This window comes from Aulonocara sp. 'chitande type north' Nkhata Bay, linkage group LG6 (genome assembly GCF_057382095.1).
Source record: "Aulonocara sp. 'chitande type north' Nkhata Bay isolate Kocher_YH1m ecotype deep benthic linkage group LG6, A_spYH_male_GT1.1, whole genome shotgun sequence".
Classification (NCBI taxonomy): Eukaryota; Metazoa; Chordata; class Actinopteri; order Cichliformes; family Cichlidae; genus Aulonocara; species Aulonocara sp. 'chitande type north' Nkhata Bay.
Genome location: NC_141349.1, coordinates 14,625,480 through 14,645,655, shown reverse-complemented (window position 1 = coordinate 14,645,655; position 20,176 = coordinate 14,625,480). Strand labels below are relative to the sequence as shown.

The following is a 20,176-nucleotide window of genomic DNA, read 5'->3' as shown; positions in this document are numbered from 1 at the left end:
TGAAACCAGACTATGCAAATAAATGATGGCACCCAAAATGTAAGCAGCAGCGTCTGACTATTCACACTCTGTCCACAGACCTGCTGCTGCTTCTCATAATGTTAAATTCATTATGCTTTTATCATGCTTCATAGCATCCTCTGTGCTCCACTCCCCCCCAAAATTAAGATTCATGTTAATTATATAGCACTAGGTTGTAAAACAAGACGCAAGATAATGTTGGAATAAATAATTCATCCAGAAGAAAAAAGCTTTTATTCATGGTGAAACGCGCAGGATGATTTCAGCCTGAGGAAATGAACTACTGTGAAGTCTGGTGGTACAGTGGCAGATTGTGGCTCTTGGTATTCTTTGGGCTCACCTCACTAAAAGTCATCCATACTTAAAAGACAGATGTGTTCAATGTAACCCTTTCAGTCTTGGTTCGTACACACGCAACAATAGAGGGGGATGTTTCCTGTCAAGAACCTGGCACTGTACCACCATCATGGAAGATGTTGAAATCCCTTAAGTTCCCCTTTATGAATCAAAAAGCGAGGAGGGTTCTCGATCAAACACTGATACAGCCTCCCTTACATATGCGCCTTTAAACATCCTCGCTGGGAGGAGCTACGGTGAGAGAAAGAGATGAGAGGGAGGGAAACAGGAAGACATGCTGGTTTAATGAAAAGCACCCGGCTCAGCAGGGATTTCAAACCTTTATGTTGAGAGGCCAAACAGCTTCAAAAGTCTTGTTCTAATAAGACATTAATCCTGCACTGTTTACTTTCCCCCTTTGCAGGTAGCCTTTCACTTTCCAACAACTATTCTGGCTCTGTATTGGCCAGCATTGGCCTTGCTGAATGCAATCAGCCTTATCAGCAAACAAGAACACACTCACTGGTGCCAGTTGCCAAGATAATTATCTGTGCCAAATCAATATTGCACCATATGATGATATAACACGATCACATCAAAGTCATATCAAAAACAAAACAGCATTTTGTATGAAACTTCAAAAATACTTAATGCTCCATAGTCTCTGTAGAAAAAGTAAACACCCAAACTGTCCCCATTTAATTTCCTTAGTTACTGACACTCTTTACTTTCAGATTAACATACTGCGGCTTTACATATGCTGAGCACTTGCCATCAAGTTGAGTAAATTGCCTTTTGCTGTATAAAACTGGCAGGTCTGTGTCACTTTTCACTTCAACACTGGGTGTCACCCTCATGCAAAGCACCAGTATTCCTGCAGGGACTGTATCTCACAACATGCTACCTTAACAGACAGTCAGACAGGTTGGAAGACATACCGCTGGGCCTGCATGCCTATCTCTGACTTGACATGCTGACAGCTGCCTAACATTTAATATCCCCCTTCTTGTTTTTTGGAACTCTGTATCTATCTCACGGCATGTCTCTACCTGCGCTCTCCACCTACCGAGAACTCAAGAGGATTCCTGTGATGTGATTTGCCGTTTTGGGCAGGGTGCTGTGTTCCCAGTGTAAAATCTGATTGGCTTTCTGTTGACCCCGCAGGTTTGAGGGGGAGCGGGCTTCCACTGTTACCACAAACAGAAAGTGAGAGGCAGACTTAATGATATAAGAAACTTTGACAAGGACTACTCAAAGAAGGGAGGAAAAGTAAGGAAAGAAAAAAGCAGAATGAAAGAGAGATATTAAAAAGAGAAGAGAGAGAAGACTCCCAGAGTGAGACGGGGGACCCAGTAAACAGGTAGGCGTTGCATACTGTAGCTGCTGCAAGGCAAACTGGACTGTCTGCTTGTGTTTCTAGCTGGCTGCTTTCTGGAAGTAAGCTGATAATCAGGCTGATCCTTCATTTGTGTTTCTTCTAAAACTCTTATGCACAGAAACATGTGCAAGCATGTGCGTGTTTGCATATGTGCTGGTATGTAATCCGTATCTTCCCCCCAACTTGCTGTTCAGACATGAATAATCGCTCCATCGCCTGGTGGCTGAGACAGATTGGCCTGCCCCAGTACACCAAGATACTTGAAAATGAATATTATGGTCTGGAGGTATGAACAGTAAATATTCAAAATGCATATTTTTTCTTTTTTTTTCTTGTACCCTAATCATTGCCTTTTTTTAAATGATGTTCCCCGGCCTGACTTTGTTTGTTTGTTTACTTGTTTACAGGGTTTGCTGAATGTGACGGACGGAGAGTTGAAGGATGCAGGGATAGAAGATGCAACACACAGAGAAACCATCCTCAACCAGCTTTCAAAACAGAGAGAGCGAATGGACCCACACTACGGTGAAATGCATTCGCTAGATGCATTTGCACGTACACACAAGGGCTGGGAAGTTTGGAGATTATGTATAAATATGCTGATTAAATATTGAAACGTACTGGACGACAGCATATAAAGTGGAGCATTATCACATCACAGATTACAGTTTTGTCAGGCTTTCTTTTGGTAAATCATGTATTTCAATAGTTTATCCCACTCCACTTATATCCTGGAAGATTTTGGTTCATACTGACATGACAAAAGTAAATGTGGTCATGGATGTGCAGCCAATAAACATGCAGCACATCCATGACCACATTTCCCGTTTCATCACATCCTACAACATGCTCTATTGGATGCATCCATGCTTGCATCCATGTCTTTTTATGCCAAATTCTGACCTTGCATCCAAGCAAAAATCAAGACTCATCAGACCAGGCAATGTTTTTTCTAATCTCCTACTATCCAATTTTGGTGAATTCAAGCGCACTGTAGGCCTCAGTTTCCTGTTCCTAGCTAAATAGAGTAGCACCCTGTGTGGTCTTGTGCTCTGAAGGGATTTAAGGTTTGACATGTGTGGTCAGAGATGCTCTTCTGAGTACCTCGCCTCTAATGTCTGGTTATTTGAGTTACTGCTGCCTTCCTATCAGCTCAAAGCTGTTTGGCCATTCGCTCGTGACCTCTGACATCAACAAGTCGTTTTCACCCAGAGAACTGCCACTTGTAAATTCTTGAGATAATTGTGTGGAAAAATCCCAGGAAATCAGCAGTTTCTGAAATAATCAGACCAGCCTGTCTAGGAGGCAGCGACCACGCCGTGCTATATATGCATCAACATGTGTACCTAACAAAGTGGCCAGTGAGTGTATGTCTCTGTTACGAAAGAACACAGACAGAAAGATAACATCTTATCTTGGGTTGATTCATCCTTAACTTTCACAGAGCAGAATCTGTTAGAATAATTAACGCAGTGCGTGACGAGTCAGTTTATGAAGTCAAATGTTATCTTTTTAGGGTTTTTTCTGGCTCTTGGTGCTTAGTATAAATGAAAGTAGGTGAAGATCTCTGAACGAATGATGAACTCACAACTTATTTAATATCTGGCACAGTGCATGCTTGGAAATAAACAAATATGCTGAACAGTTCTGTGGATGAAAAGACAAAAACTAACAGACTTTAATCACCAATTAATTTAAATTAACATTGACTATGTTTTTTTTTAAATTCCAGCTTCAATTCTAACGGACAGTCAAGGCAGCGGTACGGATCTTGTCTTCTTCAACTCTTCTTTAACTCTGTTTTCCAGCATGTCAACCTGTGCCATTAAAAATGTCCTTCTGTCCTCTGAGGTGGGCAAGTCATAAAGCGCAGAGTGAGCCGAAAATATTCGCTGGGATCGTCCATGGATCTGGTGAGCTCGCAAAGTTTGCACTGCAAGCTGTGAACATCACAAAACAGCTGAAGTCCTAACGCAATGCAGACAGCTGCTCCAGAGGCAACACTAACTGGGGATTTGCCTTTGCGTGCAGGAGAGGCCGAAGGATCTGTTTCGTCAGAGTGTTCTGCCCCGCCTCCAGCGCGCTGACAAGAAACATCGCCTGTCGGCCTCCTGCTCGCAGCTCCGCCCCCTGGACGAGGACAACATCAGTAACAACACCTGTCAGGACAGCAAACACAGGTAAAGTGACCCCCGCCTCCACCTTCTGGCTAATGATTACATTTGACCTCACAAAGTCTAACTCAGAGTTTGTAAGGCGGGGCAAACAATCAGTTATCCATAAATGGGCCTGAAAAGACATTACGAATGAAAAGCCTTTATGAATATTAAATGACAGGATGTTACGCTGCACTGAGTCCCACCTCCCACTGACGAAGGTCAAGAACTTAGTGACAAAGTGAAAGTATGCGTCTGCAAGTGTTCAATCCTTACAGTCCAAACAATTACAAAGAAGAAGATTTAGCTCCAGACTATCTCCAGCAACAAAATCCAGTTCATTCAAATTACAAAAAGCATGTATTTTCACTCTATTCCTGGTAAGTGGCAACCTTGACCAAGTCATGTCCTTCCTAAACCCATTGTTCCAGTTTGTTTGAATCATCCAGAGACCTTATGAAGATCTCCATAAAAGAATCAGTTAACTGTTATTTTCTCTCAAAACAGGCAGCGATGGAGTTTTTCAGCAGATCTGAGATGGATAAACAATAGTTTAGCATCCTATGTCTGAGGGCAGCTGTAGATGTGGATATTTGAACATTTGAGCATGTAAAACCAAACCCACCTGCACGGCTAAATACAGCTTCAAGTGTGTGTGAAAAGATAGTTTTATAATGTGTGAAGTGACCGTTTACATATTAGCATATCACCTCCTTTCTATAGGTCTGCTCATCACCTCACCTGTAATCAGTTTTACTGATCCAAAGGCTATTTATATCCAATATATAACATCCAGTCATGCACTTACTTTTTAAATTTTGAGATGCCTGTGTGTAAGGTTTCTGTTGCTCCTCCTCAGTGGATGTGACAGGTCAGGAGCAATTTATCTTTCTATTATCAACATCTGTTAAAGTATAAAGAGGCATAAAACAAACAGCATTTGTTGTGCTGAAGAAAGACTTAGTAAAATCTGTTGATGAGGAAAGCATGTGCAGGAGTGCTACAATAGCAGGGTGATCGGTTTCCAATAAACTGAATGTGGGGCAAACACTGTGTCTGTGTGGGACAAAGTGGGACATGTCAACAATGCTGAGAGACAGACAGGTACATAGACAAGGTATGCTACTCTATCTATCCATAGACTAGCATACCTTGTTTTGAGCAATATCTGACAGTTTTAACCATTTTCATCCAAGAATGAACACATATACTACGTTTACGTTATTTTTTTCCCATCATATTCAACAAAAAAGCTTTTTGGTGACTTGTAGCGTTCCCTGATGGTACTAGACAGGATAAGCTTCTTCTGACTAGAAAAGTGCATGACCTGCAAAAACAAGTCAAAATGTGGGACAATGCATCATGATGTTCCTAGGACTAGGGACAAACATGTTGTCCACTCCCACATAAAGAGGCAAATCTAGTTACTCCACGTAACACTGGTTACTAAATACTGCTTAGATTATTCATATAAAATATAAACTTAGTAATCATGCCAGATTGTAAAAGGTACCAGCTACTCAGCAGTATATAAAGTAAATAAAACAAACAGCAGCTGCAACATTGTGAACTGCTCTGTTCTTTATACTAACTATGTTTAGGCCATATTTGGATGCTATTGCTTTTCTATGCAGGGACTTTTACTTGTGCAAATATTATAGACTGTAGTGCAGTAATGTGTATGTTTTGGTAAATCGTCTTAACACTTCTTTCACCCCAATTCCAAATTATTGCTTAGGTCATTTTTCATGCAATACTATTAGCAAATTTCCATTTGTTTCTTCTTCTTCTTCTAATAATGATAATAATAATAATAATAATAATATCTATTTTCTACTTTAATTTTTTTTTAAATTTCTATTCATGGTAACCCCCCAGCCTTCAACTGCTTCTTTTGTTTTTAAATCCTATGCTCGCCCTTGACCGTGTTTTGCCCAATACCGACCTTCAGTTTGTGTGATAAAATAAAATGTTGGCCAAGTTGACATCTAAACCAGCTCCACATGTAGGATATACCCCCATACAGCTCCCCACCTTCCTGTCGTCCCAGGTGCTGCTGTGTCAGCTCACCTTGCGTCGGTATCCGAGGAATGCCAGACAGATAGCGGCGTTTCAGCACCGGGGCCAGGGGCGGGGAGGAGGAGAGCTGAGGGCAACTTGTGGGAACTCGTACTGAGCACGACTCAGGCAGGAGGGAGAAGAGAGGAGGGGGGAGCTGGGAGGGACCGCAGCACAGACGGACACAACGTTAAACTTCCCAGCTGTTGTTTGTTGGTGTGAACTCGGACCGCAAACAGTAAAACATGTCCGCGGAGAGTGAGCTGTGAGTCGGGCTGACAGGTAGGACGGACCGCTGACCGCCGTCAGTGCCGTTTTTTTTAAACAACGAACAACTTTAACTAACGCGAGATGTTGGAGGTTAAGACGGGTGTTTTCTCAACAGTTAATTTACCTTTTATTGCGGATTGTGCAAGGCTTTCTGGACATTTTCTGAACATGCAGTACTCAGAACTCAGCACACGAAGTGGTAAAGCTAGAACCAAAAAGTCGAGAGTGGTTACTTTTGGGTTGTTGTTACCTGTACCTCTGCCAGCGAACTAACGACCTGTTGCACAATTTTAAGGCACTGGCAAGTTTAGACGCTGTCGAAGAATGTTCAGGTTGACAACAAGAGCTGTTAGAGGATATAATGGCAGCTGTCTCCTCTGGTGTGCCAAATTTCCAGAGAACTTTAATAAAATTGTATCAAACATAGAAATATGTGGTGTCAGGTTACATTTCTCAATAGCTGGCTGTCCAGCGCGTTGTACAGGTGTTTCTGCCCAGACCAACGCCCCTCAGACCGGATGTTGAACTAAGAACCACACAGAAAATCTTACAACTGTGATTTATTCGGATGTCCTTCAATTTTAGTTTTTTACCCCCCGGTTTTATTTATATAGCGCCAAATCGCAATAGCAGTCATTTCAAAGCACTTTATATTGTGAGGTAAGGACCTTGCAATAACAAAGAGAAAACCCCAGAAAACCCCCCTATGAACAAGCACTTGGCGACAGTGGAAAGGAAAAACTCCCTTATAACAGGAAGAAACCTCCTTCACTCTGTTCAAAATGTCCATTATTATTATTATTGTTGCTGTTGTTGTTTTTATTATCAACATGGGACACCCCTCAACATAACTCGTATATTACACTAAACCTGCTACCTGTACGAAGGCTGTGATGGTGTTACGGTTCTGATGCTTCCCTGACCTGAATCCATTTGAAAGCCTCTGGGATGTCATGTATCGGTGACTCCACCGAATAGACCCACACACCGAGGTTGTTGTGGGTTTGCACAGCCAATACACACTACCGTGACACATTACGACAATACAGGGAGTGCAGAATTATTAGGCAAGTTGTATTTTTGAGGAATAATTTTATTATTGAACAACAACCATGTTCTCAATGAACCCAAAAAACTCATTAATATCAAAGCTGAATGTTTTTGGAAGTCGTTTTTAGTTTGTTTTTAGTTTTAGCTATTTTAGGGGGATATCTGTGTGTGCAGGTGACTATTACTGTGCATAATTATTAGGCAACTTAACAAAAAACAAATATATACCCATTTCAATTATTTATTTTTACCAGTGAAACCAATATAACATCTCCACATTCACAAATATACATTTCTGACATTCAAAAACAAAACAAATCAGCGACCAATATAGCCACCTTTCTTTGCAAGGACACTCAAAAGCCTGCCATCCATGGATTCTGTCAGTGTTTGGATCTGTTCACCATCAACATTGCGTGCAGCAGCAACCACAGCCTCCCAGACACTGTTCAGAGAGGTGTACTGTTTTCCCTCCTTGTAAATCTCACATTTGATGATGGACCACAGGTTCTCAATGGGGTTCAGATCAGGTGAACAAGGTGGCCATGTCATTAGTTTTTCTTCTTTTATACCCTTTCTTGCCAGCCACGCTGTGGAGTACTTGGACGCGTGTGATGGAGCATTGTCCTGCATGAAAATCATGTTTTTCTTGAAGGATGCAGACTTCTTCCTGTACCACTGCTTGAAGAAGGTGTCTTCCAGAAACTGGCAGTAGGACTGGGAGTTGAACTTGACTCCATCCTCAACCCGAAAAGGCCCCACAAGCTCATCTTTGATGATACCAGCCCAAACCAGTACTCCACCTCCACCTTGCTGGCGTCTGAGTTGGACTGGAGCTCTCTGCCCTTTACCAATCCAGCCACGGGCCCATCCATCTGGCCCATCAAGACTCACTCTCATTTCATCAGTCCATAAAACCTTAGAAAAACCAGTCTTGAGATATTTCTTGGCCCAGTCTTGACGTTTCAGCTTGTGTGTCTTGTTCAGTTGTGGTCGTCTTTCAGCCTTTCTTACCTTGGCCATGTCTCTGAGTATTGCACACCTTGTGCTTTTGGGCACTCCAGTGATGTTGCAGCTCTGAAATATGGCCAAACTGGTGGCAAGTGGCATCTTGGCAGCTGCACGCTTGACTTTTCTCAGTTCATGGGCAGTTATTTGGCGCCTTGGTTTTTCCACACGCTTCTTGCGACCCTGTTGACTATTTTGAATGAAACGCTTGATTGTTCGATGATCACGCTTCAGAAGCTTTGCAATTTTGAGACTGCTGCATCCCTCTGCAAGATATCTCACTATTTTTGACTTTTCTGAGCCTGTCAAGTCCTTCTTTTGACCCATTTTGCCAAAAGAAAGGACGTTGCCTAATAATTATGCACACCTGATATAGGGTGTTGATGTCATTAGACCACACCCCTTCTCATTACAGAGATGCACATCACCTAATATGCTTAATTGGTAGTAGGCTTTTGAGCCTATACAGCTTGGAGTAAGACAACATGCACGAAGAGGATGATGTGGACAAAATACTCATTTGCCTAATAATTCTGCACTCCCTGTAGTGTGTCAGCCTGTGGTTTCAGTTTTTATCTCAGATTTTTGGTTTGATTGTGGTTCCAACCTTCAAGGGGTTAATGATTAATCGTCCCAACTGACCACTGTGACATCATTTTGTTCTCTTTGAATTACTCAGTGTATGTCAGTAAAGATTTTCAGTTTGAGTATTTCCTTCATCAAACGCTGATGTGTGATTTACAATAGAGAACAGAATGCTTTTATTGTCACCATCCAGATGTGCAATGAGATACAGAGCGTCTCCTCCTCAGTGCAAACATGTGGGAGATTTAAGTGTTTCCTTTCATTTTTTTTTTAAAGTGTACTTATCCACAGCCACAGGGTTTAGACACAGACTGAAACTACCTCTTAGCACAATTAAAGGCTATTTCTCTGGCCTGTGTTTTGGATTGAGCTTCATACCCAGTTAATTAATTGTTTTTAGATCTTTGCAGCTTCTCAGTTTGGGGGATTTGCTGTTTTGCTTTGTGTTATGTGGAAGTTGGATTTTTGGCTTTAGGAAAGTGTGATTACTATTATTATTATTTTGCCATTTTGTAAAATTTATAGATCAAATGACAGGTGGATTAGTTAATAAGAAGAAAACTCCTGAGTGGAATATTTAAAAGGCATACAGGATGAAGATTTCTGATGTTACAAAATTGTTCAGGGAGCAAGTTTTCAAGGGCTGCTGTCAGTCTGGTGGACGCCTGCTCTTGAATTCAGTGAGGACAAACATGGAAGAGAAAGCTGCTGTCAGGCTTCATTGCTAGTGAAAGCAGGTAGGATGAGCGGCACTGAGGACTCTGAGGTCATGGAGGTCATATGATTTTTTTTTTCTGGAAGGTTGGTGGACTTTTTTTTAACAACTGTTGAATAACTCTCGTGTTAAAGACTTAGTTGTCATTTAAAAATATGCATATTCTAGTTTTTTAGATTATATGTCTGAAAAGAACATTTTTGGTGATTTGGGGATATAAAATTATGACTTGTTTGCAAAGGTTTTTGCAAAGGTATAGATCTGAAAATAAAGACTCAGTTTGATGAGGTTAATTTAACAGTAAACTGAACAAACAATTAAAAGACACAAAACAGGACTCATCAGAACAATTGCACTCGTATGATTTGAGGATCCTAAATTTGTTTTTGTAATCAGAATATACTTCTCTGCATAAACCAAAGAAAACCATAAAAAATGTGGCGGGTTTTGTTTAGATGTTGATAGTGGTGATGTCCAGGCTCAAATCACCTTCCATCACTGTTTGTGCACAAGCAATCCCTAAACAGATCATTTGTTCCAGTGACACAGATGGACCTTTTATGGAATAGTTAATATAATCTGTGGGAGGTATCTTTTTCCAGCCCTGTTATAAGTTGTCTGACCTCTTCATCTGCAAGCCTTGTGTATACAGAGGCAGGAAGGTGGAAGCTTGGGGAGGAAGGAAGGAAGAAAATGAAGGCAGGCTGTTAAAAGTTGTTCAGATTTTCTGGTGTTAATCGCACACCCAGACCTTGGACCTTCCATCCTCGTGCTGCTTTTGTTCAGAGGAAAAACATGGCACCATCATCTGTGGCTCTCTGGGGTTCAGACGAGTAACTCCGAATCACTTCTTGTTTTTCAGCAAGAGGAGAAGTGTCGCTGCATACTTCAGCCAGCTGAAGGTAAGAGCTTAAGCAAATGGCCTTTCTGGCTGTTTTCTTTTTCATTCTATAAATTTCCCTTTAAATCCTCGTTCATGCAGAATATGAGCACGAAATCAGCAGTGTATCTCTGGCCTCTGCGGGGGCTGCTGTGTTTTGTGCTGTAGGTGTTTGGAGGTCGAAAAGAGATGGACTCACTGAAGAAGGAGCTGGAAGAAGAGCTGAAGCTTAGCACTGACGACCCAAGGAGCCACGCGTGGTACCACGGACCGCTGAACCGAGAGGTGCACATCAGATCTACACGTTTAAGCAACAGATTTACTTCCCCTCTGGAAATATGGTTATTTGCTGTACTGTGAAAAGTTAGACTTTCATGTTTGTACAAAATAAATATCAAGTTACACCTAGTAGCTCGTTATTGTGTGTCAGCCTAGCATGAAGACTGTAAACAGACAGTGCAGAAATAGACACAAAAAACCAACTTCCTGCAGTTGTGACTTCATCTGGGGTTGTCAGGCATTCAGTGAAACCTCAAGGAAGTTGTTTCTTGTTCTCGCAGTTTTTGGATTTTGCAGATCAAACAAGCAAACAGGATATAATGAGTGTAGCTGCTACTGTTATTACATTTGGATAAAGCTAGCATTGACGTTTTCTTCAGTATACAGACTTATTGCCAGTTTTCATTCAAGTGCCACTTCCTGTTTAAAAACAGGTGAATAAGTAAATGAAGGCTAAGTTTAACAGCATAGCTCACCATAAATATCCTTTACAGTAATCATACATCATTCTTGAACATCTAAAACACTTATCTTTAGCTGACTGGCAACTCATTGTATCTATCACACAGACATGAGAGTGTGTGTGGTAATTGTCTGGCTGTCAAAGCTAACCTGCTGACTCTTCTCCAGGCTGCCGAGTCTCTGCTGGAGAGGGATGGGGACTTTCTGGTCCGAGAATCGAGCTCCTCCGCGGGCGACTATGTTTTGACCTGCTTTTGGAAGAACAGCCCCATGCACTTTAAAGTCATACGAGTGGTCCTCCGACCAAAAAAGGTGTGTCTGTGCTACGTGTGCTCATGCTAACCTGACAACAATCCATGTCTCAAACAACACACACAGCACATACCATATGTCTGGCCGTAGATCAATAGAAAAAACAAATATAAATAAAAATAATTCATAAAAATATTAATGCTGCTAAAGAAGTTTGAGATCTTGTGTGATGTTTGTATATATATACACATATAAATTGTAATTATTATTATTATTTTTTAATCAATACCAACTTAAAAGTAACAGTAATGATTCTGGGTCACCACAGCTGCAAGCTACACTAGCCATTTTTTGTTGTTGTTAACAATACGTCTTTACTGCCTTTGCTTGACACGTTGTGTGTAAGTTTGTGTGTGTGACTGCGCCTCCATCTGTGTGACAGGGCTACTCTCGGGAGCTGTTCCAGTTTGAGGAGGATCGCTTTGACAGCGTTCCCGCTCTCGTTCGTTTCCACGTGGGCGGGCGCCGGCCCATCTCCCAGGGTTCGGGCGCTGTCATCTTTCACCCAATCACACGGACCCTTCCTCTGCGTGTCATCACCGAGCGACAGGCCACGTCCAAAAGCAGCTGTAATAAAGTTGCAGGTGGAGAAAAACAGACCGAGCACGGCAAAAGACGCAGCCTCAGCTCCACACATGCCGACACACTGGAAGTTGCCAATCCGCTGCTGAGGTGCGAGAACGTAATTGGTGTGGTGCACATTCATACACAGAACTGAGATTTAAAGCAAAGTTACTGAGCGTTGTTTGATGTGTGGCAGAAGTGGAAGTCATCCTGCTAACTTGGAGAACGTGGGACGGAGGCCTTCACTTCAGACTGCACAGTCTGACAGCAACCTACGAACTGGTACAGTATTGCAAACATGCAGCGTATTTGCAGAACAGCAACATTAATGTCAGCTGCTTGATGTACCACTCGTGCTGCCAAACCAGTTCTGACCCCCTCAGAAAAAAGGAATATGTTTAAATTCTTTTTTGGAATTTAAACATTTGATATGTTTTTGTTTTTCTGTGTTGGATTGTGATAAGGGTTTCAAAGATCATTATACACATACAGTGGTGGGGAAATGATTATTTAATCCCCTGCTGAAGCTGTAAGTGTGCTCGCTTCCAAAGAAATGAACAGTCTCTCGTATTTATGGTAGTTTTATGGAGAGAGGGGGATTTTATCCACAAATCCAGAAAGAACACATTATATAAAAGTTATGAATTGATTTGATGAATTTACGTTAAGTGAAATAAGTATTTGATCCCCGACATGACTTAGTATTTGGTGGCAAGCTCAAAGGTAAGAGGTTCCATGTAGTTGGTCACCATACATTTGGACACACCTCAGGAGGGATCTTGACCCCCTCCTCTGTACAGAAACACTCTAAATCCTTTAGGCCAACTCGAAGCTTCAGCCCCTCCATCACTCCATGGCCTTAATGTGCTTCTTCTTTAGCCACTTCTTTGTTGCCTTGGATATGTTTTGGGTCACTGTCATGCTTGGAGACTCATCCACGCTCCATCTTCAGTGCTCTGTCACCTTCTTCATACAGGTGTTCCACAGAACCTTCAGTCTGAGGACACTAGCCCTGCCCAAATCTCCCCAGTGTTTCGGACAGGCAGCGAGCCCCTTCTGAGCCCACAGCCACGACACGCACGACCTTCCCATCCAGGTAACGTGGAGAGCCACGCGCATGGAGAACTTCTTTATCTAACAAACAAAGCTCATGCTTCCCTCTCTCTGATGCAGGTGGTGGTGCAACTTTAAGAGGTTCAGATGGGCAGCTACACCCCAGAGCTCCTCCTAAGCCTCTCAGGGTTTCTACTGTTTTCTCCAATACTGTACCTCCCCCACCCAGAGACCAGGATGAAGACCCTTCTTCTTTCTACAATGAGCTGGTCATCCGGGTAAAAGAAAAAAATTTCACAGCTGATGTCATCTTTCTGTTGTAACTGTTTATGTTTGCAGAAATGAGGAAGGCCTTTCAAGCTACAACTAAATCCTCCGTGGAGACTTAAGCCCTCCTCTTGTTCTGTTTAGGTGCCACAGAGCCGGCGGAAAGGTCATGTGGATCAGCTGCGTGCGGAAGAAAAGTGGCAGAGCCGTGCCCGCCTCACAGAGACTTCCTTTGGCTTTTTGGAGGCTGAGAAAAGAAAAGCCTCCTCACAGCTGCTGTTTGACAAACAGTTCCAGAAAAAGGCAGAGAAGGAAGTGGAGGACTGGTGCTTTGAACGACCACATGTTTGTATACATAATAATTACCTTCCAGTTTGTAGTTTTCACATTTCCCATTGGTTCTGAGGCTTCTGGAACTATTAAGTTCTTATCTGTACATAAATCTATTTTATGCTCCCCTGGGAGGCTGTTGATTTCCAATTATTTGATTATGATTTATGAAAAGAGTACTCTTTAAATTGTTGGAGTTGTGTAATCCATCACAGTGCTATCAAATCTGCTTTACCTTAGATATAGTTGCATACGTCTACAGGCACAGCAGCTCCAACTTCCACATCAGTGTTTGGTCAGCTACACAGAGCTGACAGTGTCAGAAACTGTATCTGTACCAGTCTTGCCAGTTAAAAGTAATAGGGAACTCCAGGCCTCGAGGGCCGGTGTCCTGCAGGTTTTAGATCGCACCCTGGGTCAACACGCCTGAATCAAATGATTAGTTCATTACCAGGCCTCTGGAGAACTTGAAGACATGTTGAGGGGGAAATTTAGCCATTTGAATCAGCTGTGTTGGATCAAGGACACATCTAAAACCTGCAGGACACCGGCCCTTGAGGCCTGGAGATCCCCACCCCAGACGTAAGAGGAAGTTTTCCATTGTTCCTAAGATCATGTCAACATTGACCTTGACTGTTATTAAAGGTGACACTTTTTTTGCACTATTGCATGCATATTTCCTGTTGTTTCTCTACTGCAGTTTTAATTACTGACTTACTACCTTTTTGCCACCAGGTGTCAGAATCATATTGTATTTGCCAGTTTGTAAAGCCTGACTCTGCCGTCTTAACTTCATATTCACAATAAATTCAATCCATGCACATTAGTGTGCAGTTATATAGAACTGCACACTAATGTGCATGATGTGTATCATGTGTGTATATGATATTCTTCTGCCTTCATTACAGATGGAGTCACAGTCGTGTTTTCAGTTGGATCAGTTTAAGTCGCTGCTCCTACCTGAGAATAACCGACCTCTGGAGAACAGCGTCCTGGTGACGCTGAAAGAGCTCTTTACCCGATCAGACCCTAAAACCATGGCTTTGCACATGCTCAGCATTGACTGCCAGGTGTCCCTGGTTTTTACTCTTTTCTCATTTAAAACTTTAGCTGTGTTGAATTTAACAGTAGTTTCTAATCTTGAGTAGTTTGATAAACACTTTATGTACACATGAGCTGTTGAAATTCTTGGATCAGGAATCTGACTGGCCATTTATCGCTCATTGTGCAGGTTGCACGCATCATCGGGGTGACCGATGAGCAGAAGAGGCTAATGGGAGTTGGCTCAGGGCTGGAGCTTGTCACTCTGCCACATGGACACCAGTTAAGACAGGATTTATTAGAGAGGTACACGCAGCCTGCACACTATTTTAAAAATCAATCCAATGTTACACTTTGTCAGTCATCCTTGGAGGTGTTGGTTTATCTCGTGGCTGTACACAGAAACTGTAAAAGGATCAGTTTTTATTTGTTTGTTTCTTTGTTTGGGGTTTTTTGCACATCTTTTTTTTTTTATTCTCTGGGTACCACAAAATTCATTTCACCTCAACTGTATTTGCTTGGACTCTGGTTGGGTGAAAGCCAGTGTTCAGAAATGAAAAATGTCCCTTACCAGTTACTGCATTCAATCTTCTGTCCACTCAGACGCCTCTAATCCACTCAATGTGAATTTTTTAGGCATCATCTAATAGCACTGGGAGTCGCAGTGGATATCCTGGGCTGCACAGGGAGGGTGGAACAGAGAGCATCTGTTTTACACAAAGTAATCTTATTGGCTAAGGCCCTGAAAGAGCACACCCACAACTTGTACTCTTTCTCAGCTGTGATGAAGGCTCTGGAGATGCCTCAGGTGGAGTATTTATGACAGAGGACTGTGATTGCTGGATGTAAAATTATTCAAAGTAAAATGCGGTTCAAGTTTTCTTGCATATATTGAATATTTGTTTACATACAAATGTGCAGATAACGCGACTGGAGGCGACATGGAAAGAGCTGAGGAGGGAGTACACAGAGAGCGCAGTTTTATTTGAGAAGAATCTCAAACCGTTCATGAAGTCGCTGAATGAGGGAGATGGTGAGTGGCTGTGTTTACATCGTCTATGCAAGTTACTTTTGTTCAGCGCGGTTAGAAATATTTGTTTCTTGTGGTTTGATCAGGCGTTACAAAGATACAGTACTGTGCAAAAGTCTCGAGCACCCTTCATTTCTTTAGATTTGGCTTGTAAAATGGGGAAATAGGTGCAGCAATTTATTGAAACCTGTGCAAACATGCACGGAAATACAGTATGTAAGGCAAAAACAGAATTTGTACATTTCTAATGAGCGTATTCTTCAACCTGGCCTAGACTCTCTTAGGCAGGTTTTCTTGTAACTTCTTTAAGTAGTCTTCAGGAACAGTTCTCCAGGCTTCTTGAAGAACAATCAAAGCTCTTCTTTGGAAGCTTTTTGGTCCCTCTTTTCTTCTCTCTGTCATGATTTTGCTGCAGTATCCCTTCTCCTTATACTAGCAGTTGGCAGTGATTTTCAGTCTACCTCTAGTGTAATTTGGCACACCTCAGCCCTTTCTCCTCATTTCCCTTGCGTAAGAATGGCTTCTTGACAGCTAACTTATTTCTGATGAGGCTTCAGCAAACAGTAAATGGATCAATTCATCACTCAGGTCCTGTCTCAGTCCTCTGCTGTATTTTTTCTGTTTCTTAAGGACATGAATATCAGACTGTTTATCTGCTGTAGACAGTTTTTTTTATGCCTCCCACTTCTTCTTTTGTCCTCCACTTGCATAGTTTTCCTTCTTTCCTTCCTCCTTTCTTTTTTAAGGAGAGACTGCAGAAAATGCTGAGATATGGCAAGTTTACAGCTAACAGCTCTTTGGGAAAAAACTTGCTGGTGCAAAAATACTACTCTGTGCCTGTCAAACTGTTATCTTTGGCATTTTTCATAGATTCGGCTAAAGAAATAGGAACAATTATCTACTTTTCCCCCACAAGCTGTACAAAGTGCCTAAAGATACAATTTTAAAGTGCATCTTTGCTAAGTTGTCTGTTACATGCAGATACAACACTGATTCATCACATGAGTTAGGTGATGAATCTTAACATTGACAAACAAACAAAAACTCCCATTCATCTGAAAGTGGTCAGGTACAAGGCCTGGACCGAAAATGAGTGAAAAAGCTACCAACGCCCGAAACTTTGAAAGAGCATCAGAAAAACCTGGAGAACGATTAATGATGTCTGGCTCCTTAGAGGCAAAATATAAAGAAATGAGTGGTGGCTCAAGACTTTTGCACAGCACTGTAAATTCACAACACAAGGATTTCTGTGTAATATTCAAATTCATTTAAGGTCCAGTTATGCTTGTTATGCTCCTCATATATAACTCTAAGGAGGTTCTGCTTGGTGAGGTCCAGCTAATTAGAAGAAAGTCTCTCAGAGAGAGAAAGAGACTGGAGCTGAGGGCTTTTCTCTGCCTGAACCAGCATGGGATTTTTCCCCCATTTAAAGCTTTTCTAATTTAGTAATAATATTTTTTTTTAATTATTCAAAGAAAGTATAATATGTCCTCTTGAATGTATAGGTTTATTAATAACAAGACTTTCTCATTATTGTTGCTAAGCATGTATAGGTTAGAAAAAGAAATGAAATAACTTCATGCAGCTGGATAATGAAGACCTGTCTAGAAGCCCTGCAGCATCATTCATTCTCTTCTCTGGACAGTCTTAAGTTTGAAAGCCTACCAAGAAAATGAACTTTATGTAACTCTGCTCAGTACTGTGCACATTTGGTTAAACTTTAATATAATTGGAAATAGTTTATCTGGATTTCAGGAGCAGGACCACGCCTCCATACACTTCCTGTTCTCTGTCTATGACCCTGTGTGAAAGCTGTGCATTCTCATTTTCAGGCCCCACTCACTCTCCCTCCCTTTCTCAATGCAGCCACTCCTCATTACTACATGAGGATCTGCCCGGCCTTCCCTAAACCGCAGCCTCAATTCATGGTCAAGCCGTCTGCCATCATCTACTGGACAAGCTGTCAAACCTAAATGACAATGTGGTCCCAACTAGTGAAATTACATATAGAGCACAATCAAATCAACAATCAAGACCAATACTAATATTTGGCGATTTGATGTATTTTGGCAAACACACAAAACATAACTTTCACTAAAATTTGACATATGTAATCATTTATCAGTCCTTTCTTAGATAATGTGACAATGCAGTTTTTCCTTTATTGTCGCAACAATTTGTGAATTAGTCATTTACAATCTGCACAGTTCTCCTTGCATCAGCTGGCTGTTTGTGGTGTCCCAAAAACATCAAGTTGCAGAATGCCGTCTCACAGACAAACTATGCAACATCAACATGAATAGCATGGTCAATCGCTTTCCTTTTTTTTCCCCTTTACTAAATTTTCAGTTGCCAGCTAATACAAATATTGGCAAATATCTAATATTGGCTGATACATCAGTCAGGCTTTAATTATATATGTTAAGCTCTTATGAATATGCAGTTGATGTAGTATTCCCTGAAATGTGTAAGCAAACACTGATGTGTAAAATCTTTGCATTACCCCTGTGAGATTAATGGGTGCAGTGCTTTTGTTTGCAGGCTCTGTGGTCCAGGGCCCCATAGCCTTGCCACATCTGGTTCCACTGCTGATGCTAATGGAGGGTGAGGACCCAGTAGAGGACAGTGAAAGAGGCTGTCAGCTACTCTATGATGTCCTCCAATCTGCTCGCAGCGCTGCGTTGCATGCCCATGATTATCAGGAGCACGCACACGCTCTGCTCTCAGGTATGCACGTTCATCCACACAATACAGTACAACATTATCATTAGTGTTATTAAGGAAACAAAAATGTCAGTGCACGTGAGTCCAAATGAGGGGGGAAATAATATTCAGTAAAACGTTTAAGGCAAATACAGCTTGTGTAAAGATGCTGGGAGGCAGCTGTGTTACTGAGCTGAAATTCAAGTCGAGAAAATGTTGAAGCCAAAACTGGCAACCTGGTGATATGGTGAGCAGAATATTCACTGTGCATCAATTTCCTTCAGCTTTATTAAGTAAGTCGAGAGAGTGTTTTGTGAAATATGGAAATGAAGTGGATTGCTCCCACAGGCTACAGATAATTGGTTCATCTGAGTAGCTTTTGCACCGAGCCCATTGTAATATAAAATAAACACTGGCTGAGACAGGAAGTGGAAAAGTAAAAAGCATTATGCTCAAAAACTGTGTACATTGTGAAACTTGTATCTTGGTGGTATCTGATCTGACTAAGTGTCCAACGCACTGTTCCAACAGGAGGCTGGGAGCCGATCCCCGAACTGCTCGAGGCTTTCCGCACAGAGTTCGCCCTGCGGCTGTTCTGGGGTCAGCTGGGCGCAAGAGCAGAGAGGAAGGAGCGATATGAGAAGTTTGATAAGGTTCTTTGTGTCCTCTCAAAAAAACTGGAATCTAAAGACAACCCGAACCTTTAACCTGAGCCTCAGCCCTCCGTTTCTCTGAGCAGAGAGCGAAATCGGCACTTTCTTCACTTGAGGAAAACGAGAAAAGGTTTCAGCCGAGCCTCTGCGTGCTGTGGAGGTAAAGGAAGAGACATTTCTACTGGGAGATAAAATAGAGAAAAAAATGTTTTGTTTTTTTCTTCCTGTACTTGCTGAGAAAAGACTGTATGTCGAGCTCGTCAAACAACAGCTTAACAACTTTCTTTTTCTTTTATTTTTTTTTTAAACAGGAATGTGTGCACACACCTTTATTGTGAAATAGGCCTGCGCCAGATTTCAAAATTGCTTTTCCAAAAACTGGAATGTGTTTACAAAATGTACATTTCTGATCCTTTTTTTAAAAATCATTGTTTAAAGAAGCCTGACTGGATACTCTATTTTTCACTTCAGTGTTTCGAAGCATAAATAAAAGTTTTCCTTTGTCATTTGTTTCTTATGAGTAACACAGCAATAAAACGAGACAAATGTTTTTCCTTTTTTATGATACAAGTAAATACAAACATTTTCTTTTAAAAAATGACAATGATTCCTTTTGAATGTTGAGAAAACATTTACTCGTGCGGGTCAGAGTGCTGGAGAAGACGTGCGTAAACCTTATGTGGCTCATCTTTAAACGTTTCAGATTTGATCTTAGAAATATTTGATAGCTGTTGGGAGGGATTCCAGTGAGGAGGTGAATCATAAAACTCATTTCCTTTCCACTGATGCCGTGATTCTTCATAATATCGGCATTTCAAGTTTAAAGAAAAAAAGAAAAGGAAAGAGTTTTGCTTTTTAAAGGACCTCATTTTAGACAATCTGACCAGGCAAACATTCAGGAAACATGCAGTTTAAACAATTTGAGAATATGAGAAACAGAAAGCAAACAGCTGACCATGAGAGCTGTAACCCTTCCAGCGTGAGTCCGACCACCGCCAAAAACTGCCTGTAGACCACATTTGTAT

At 41.6% G+C, this 20,176-nt stretch overlaps 1 protein-coding gene and 1 long non-coding RNA gene across 4 annotated transcripts; one reads left to right on the top strand and one right to left on the bottom strand.

Annotated features, from left to right (window-relative positions):
• Positions 1-1,500: 1,500 nt before the first annotated feature.
• On the top strand, positions 1,501-19,994 carry sh2d3a (SH2 domain containing 3A). Of its 3 annotated transcripts, XM_086295123.1 has the most exons (20): positions 1,501-1,717; positions 1,930-2,021; positions 2,143-2,260; positions 3,468-3,497; positions 3,587-3,648; positions 3,767-3,915; positions 10,440-10,479; positions 10,626-10,742; positions 11,367-11,510; positions 11,893-12,182; positions 12,271-12,356; positions 13,051-13,170; positions 13,248-13,405; positions 13,539-13,739; positions 14,633-14,794; positions 14,956-15,071; positions 15,402-15,573; positions 15,687-15,798; positions 18,337-18,522; positions 19,030-19,994. In XM_086295123.1, exons 2-20 carry the CDS (start codon positions 1,932-1,934, stop codon positions 19,203-19,205), a joined length of 2,529 nt encoding a protein of 842 aa, XP_086151249.1. In that variant the 5' UTR covers positions 1,501-1,717; positions 1,930-1,931; the 3' UTR covers positions 19,206-19,994. The 3 variants fall into 3 exon arrangements, with proteins under 3 accessions (XP_086151249.1, XP_086151248.1, XP_086151250.1); XM_086295122.1 differs by lacking the exon at positions 1,501-1,717 and having other exon boundaries at positions 1,884-2,021; XM_086295124.1 differs by lacking the exons at positions 1,501-1,717; positions 18,337-18,522; positions 19,030-19,994 and adding an exon at positions 17,662-18,313 and having other exon boundaries at positions 1,884-2,021.
• Positions 3,329-6,466, bottom strand: LOC147327472 (uncharacterized). Its single transcript, XR_015129851.1, has 3 exons — positions 5,962-6,466; positions 4,700-4,795; positions 3,329-3,894 (listed from the first exon to the last, which is right to left on the bottom strand). It is a non-coding gene; the product is annotated as an uncharacterized LOC147327472 (long non-coding RNA).
• Positions 19,995-20,176: the final 182 nt, after the last annotated feature.

Bases quoted from the DNA above. Each gene is read 5' to 3' on its own strand.
- sh2d3a (XM_086295122.1), top strand. From the start codon at position 1,884: ATGTGCTGGTATGTAATCCGTATCTTCCCCCCAACTTGCTGTTCAGAC. The intron at 12,183-12,270 runs GTGCGAGAACGT...GATGTGTGGCAG, and splicing joins GTTGCCAATCCGCTGCTGAG to AAGTGGAAGTCATCCTGCTA. The intron at 15,072-15,401 runs GTACACGCAGCC...TGAATTTTTTAG, and splicing joins AGACAGGATTTATTAGAGAG to GCATCATCTAATAGCACTGG.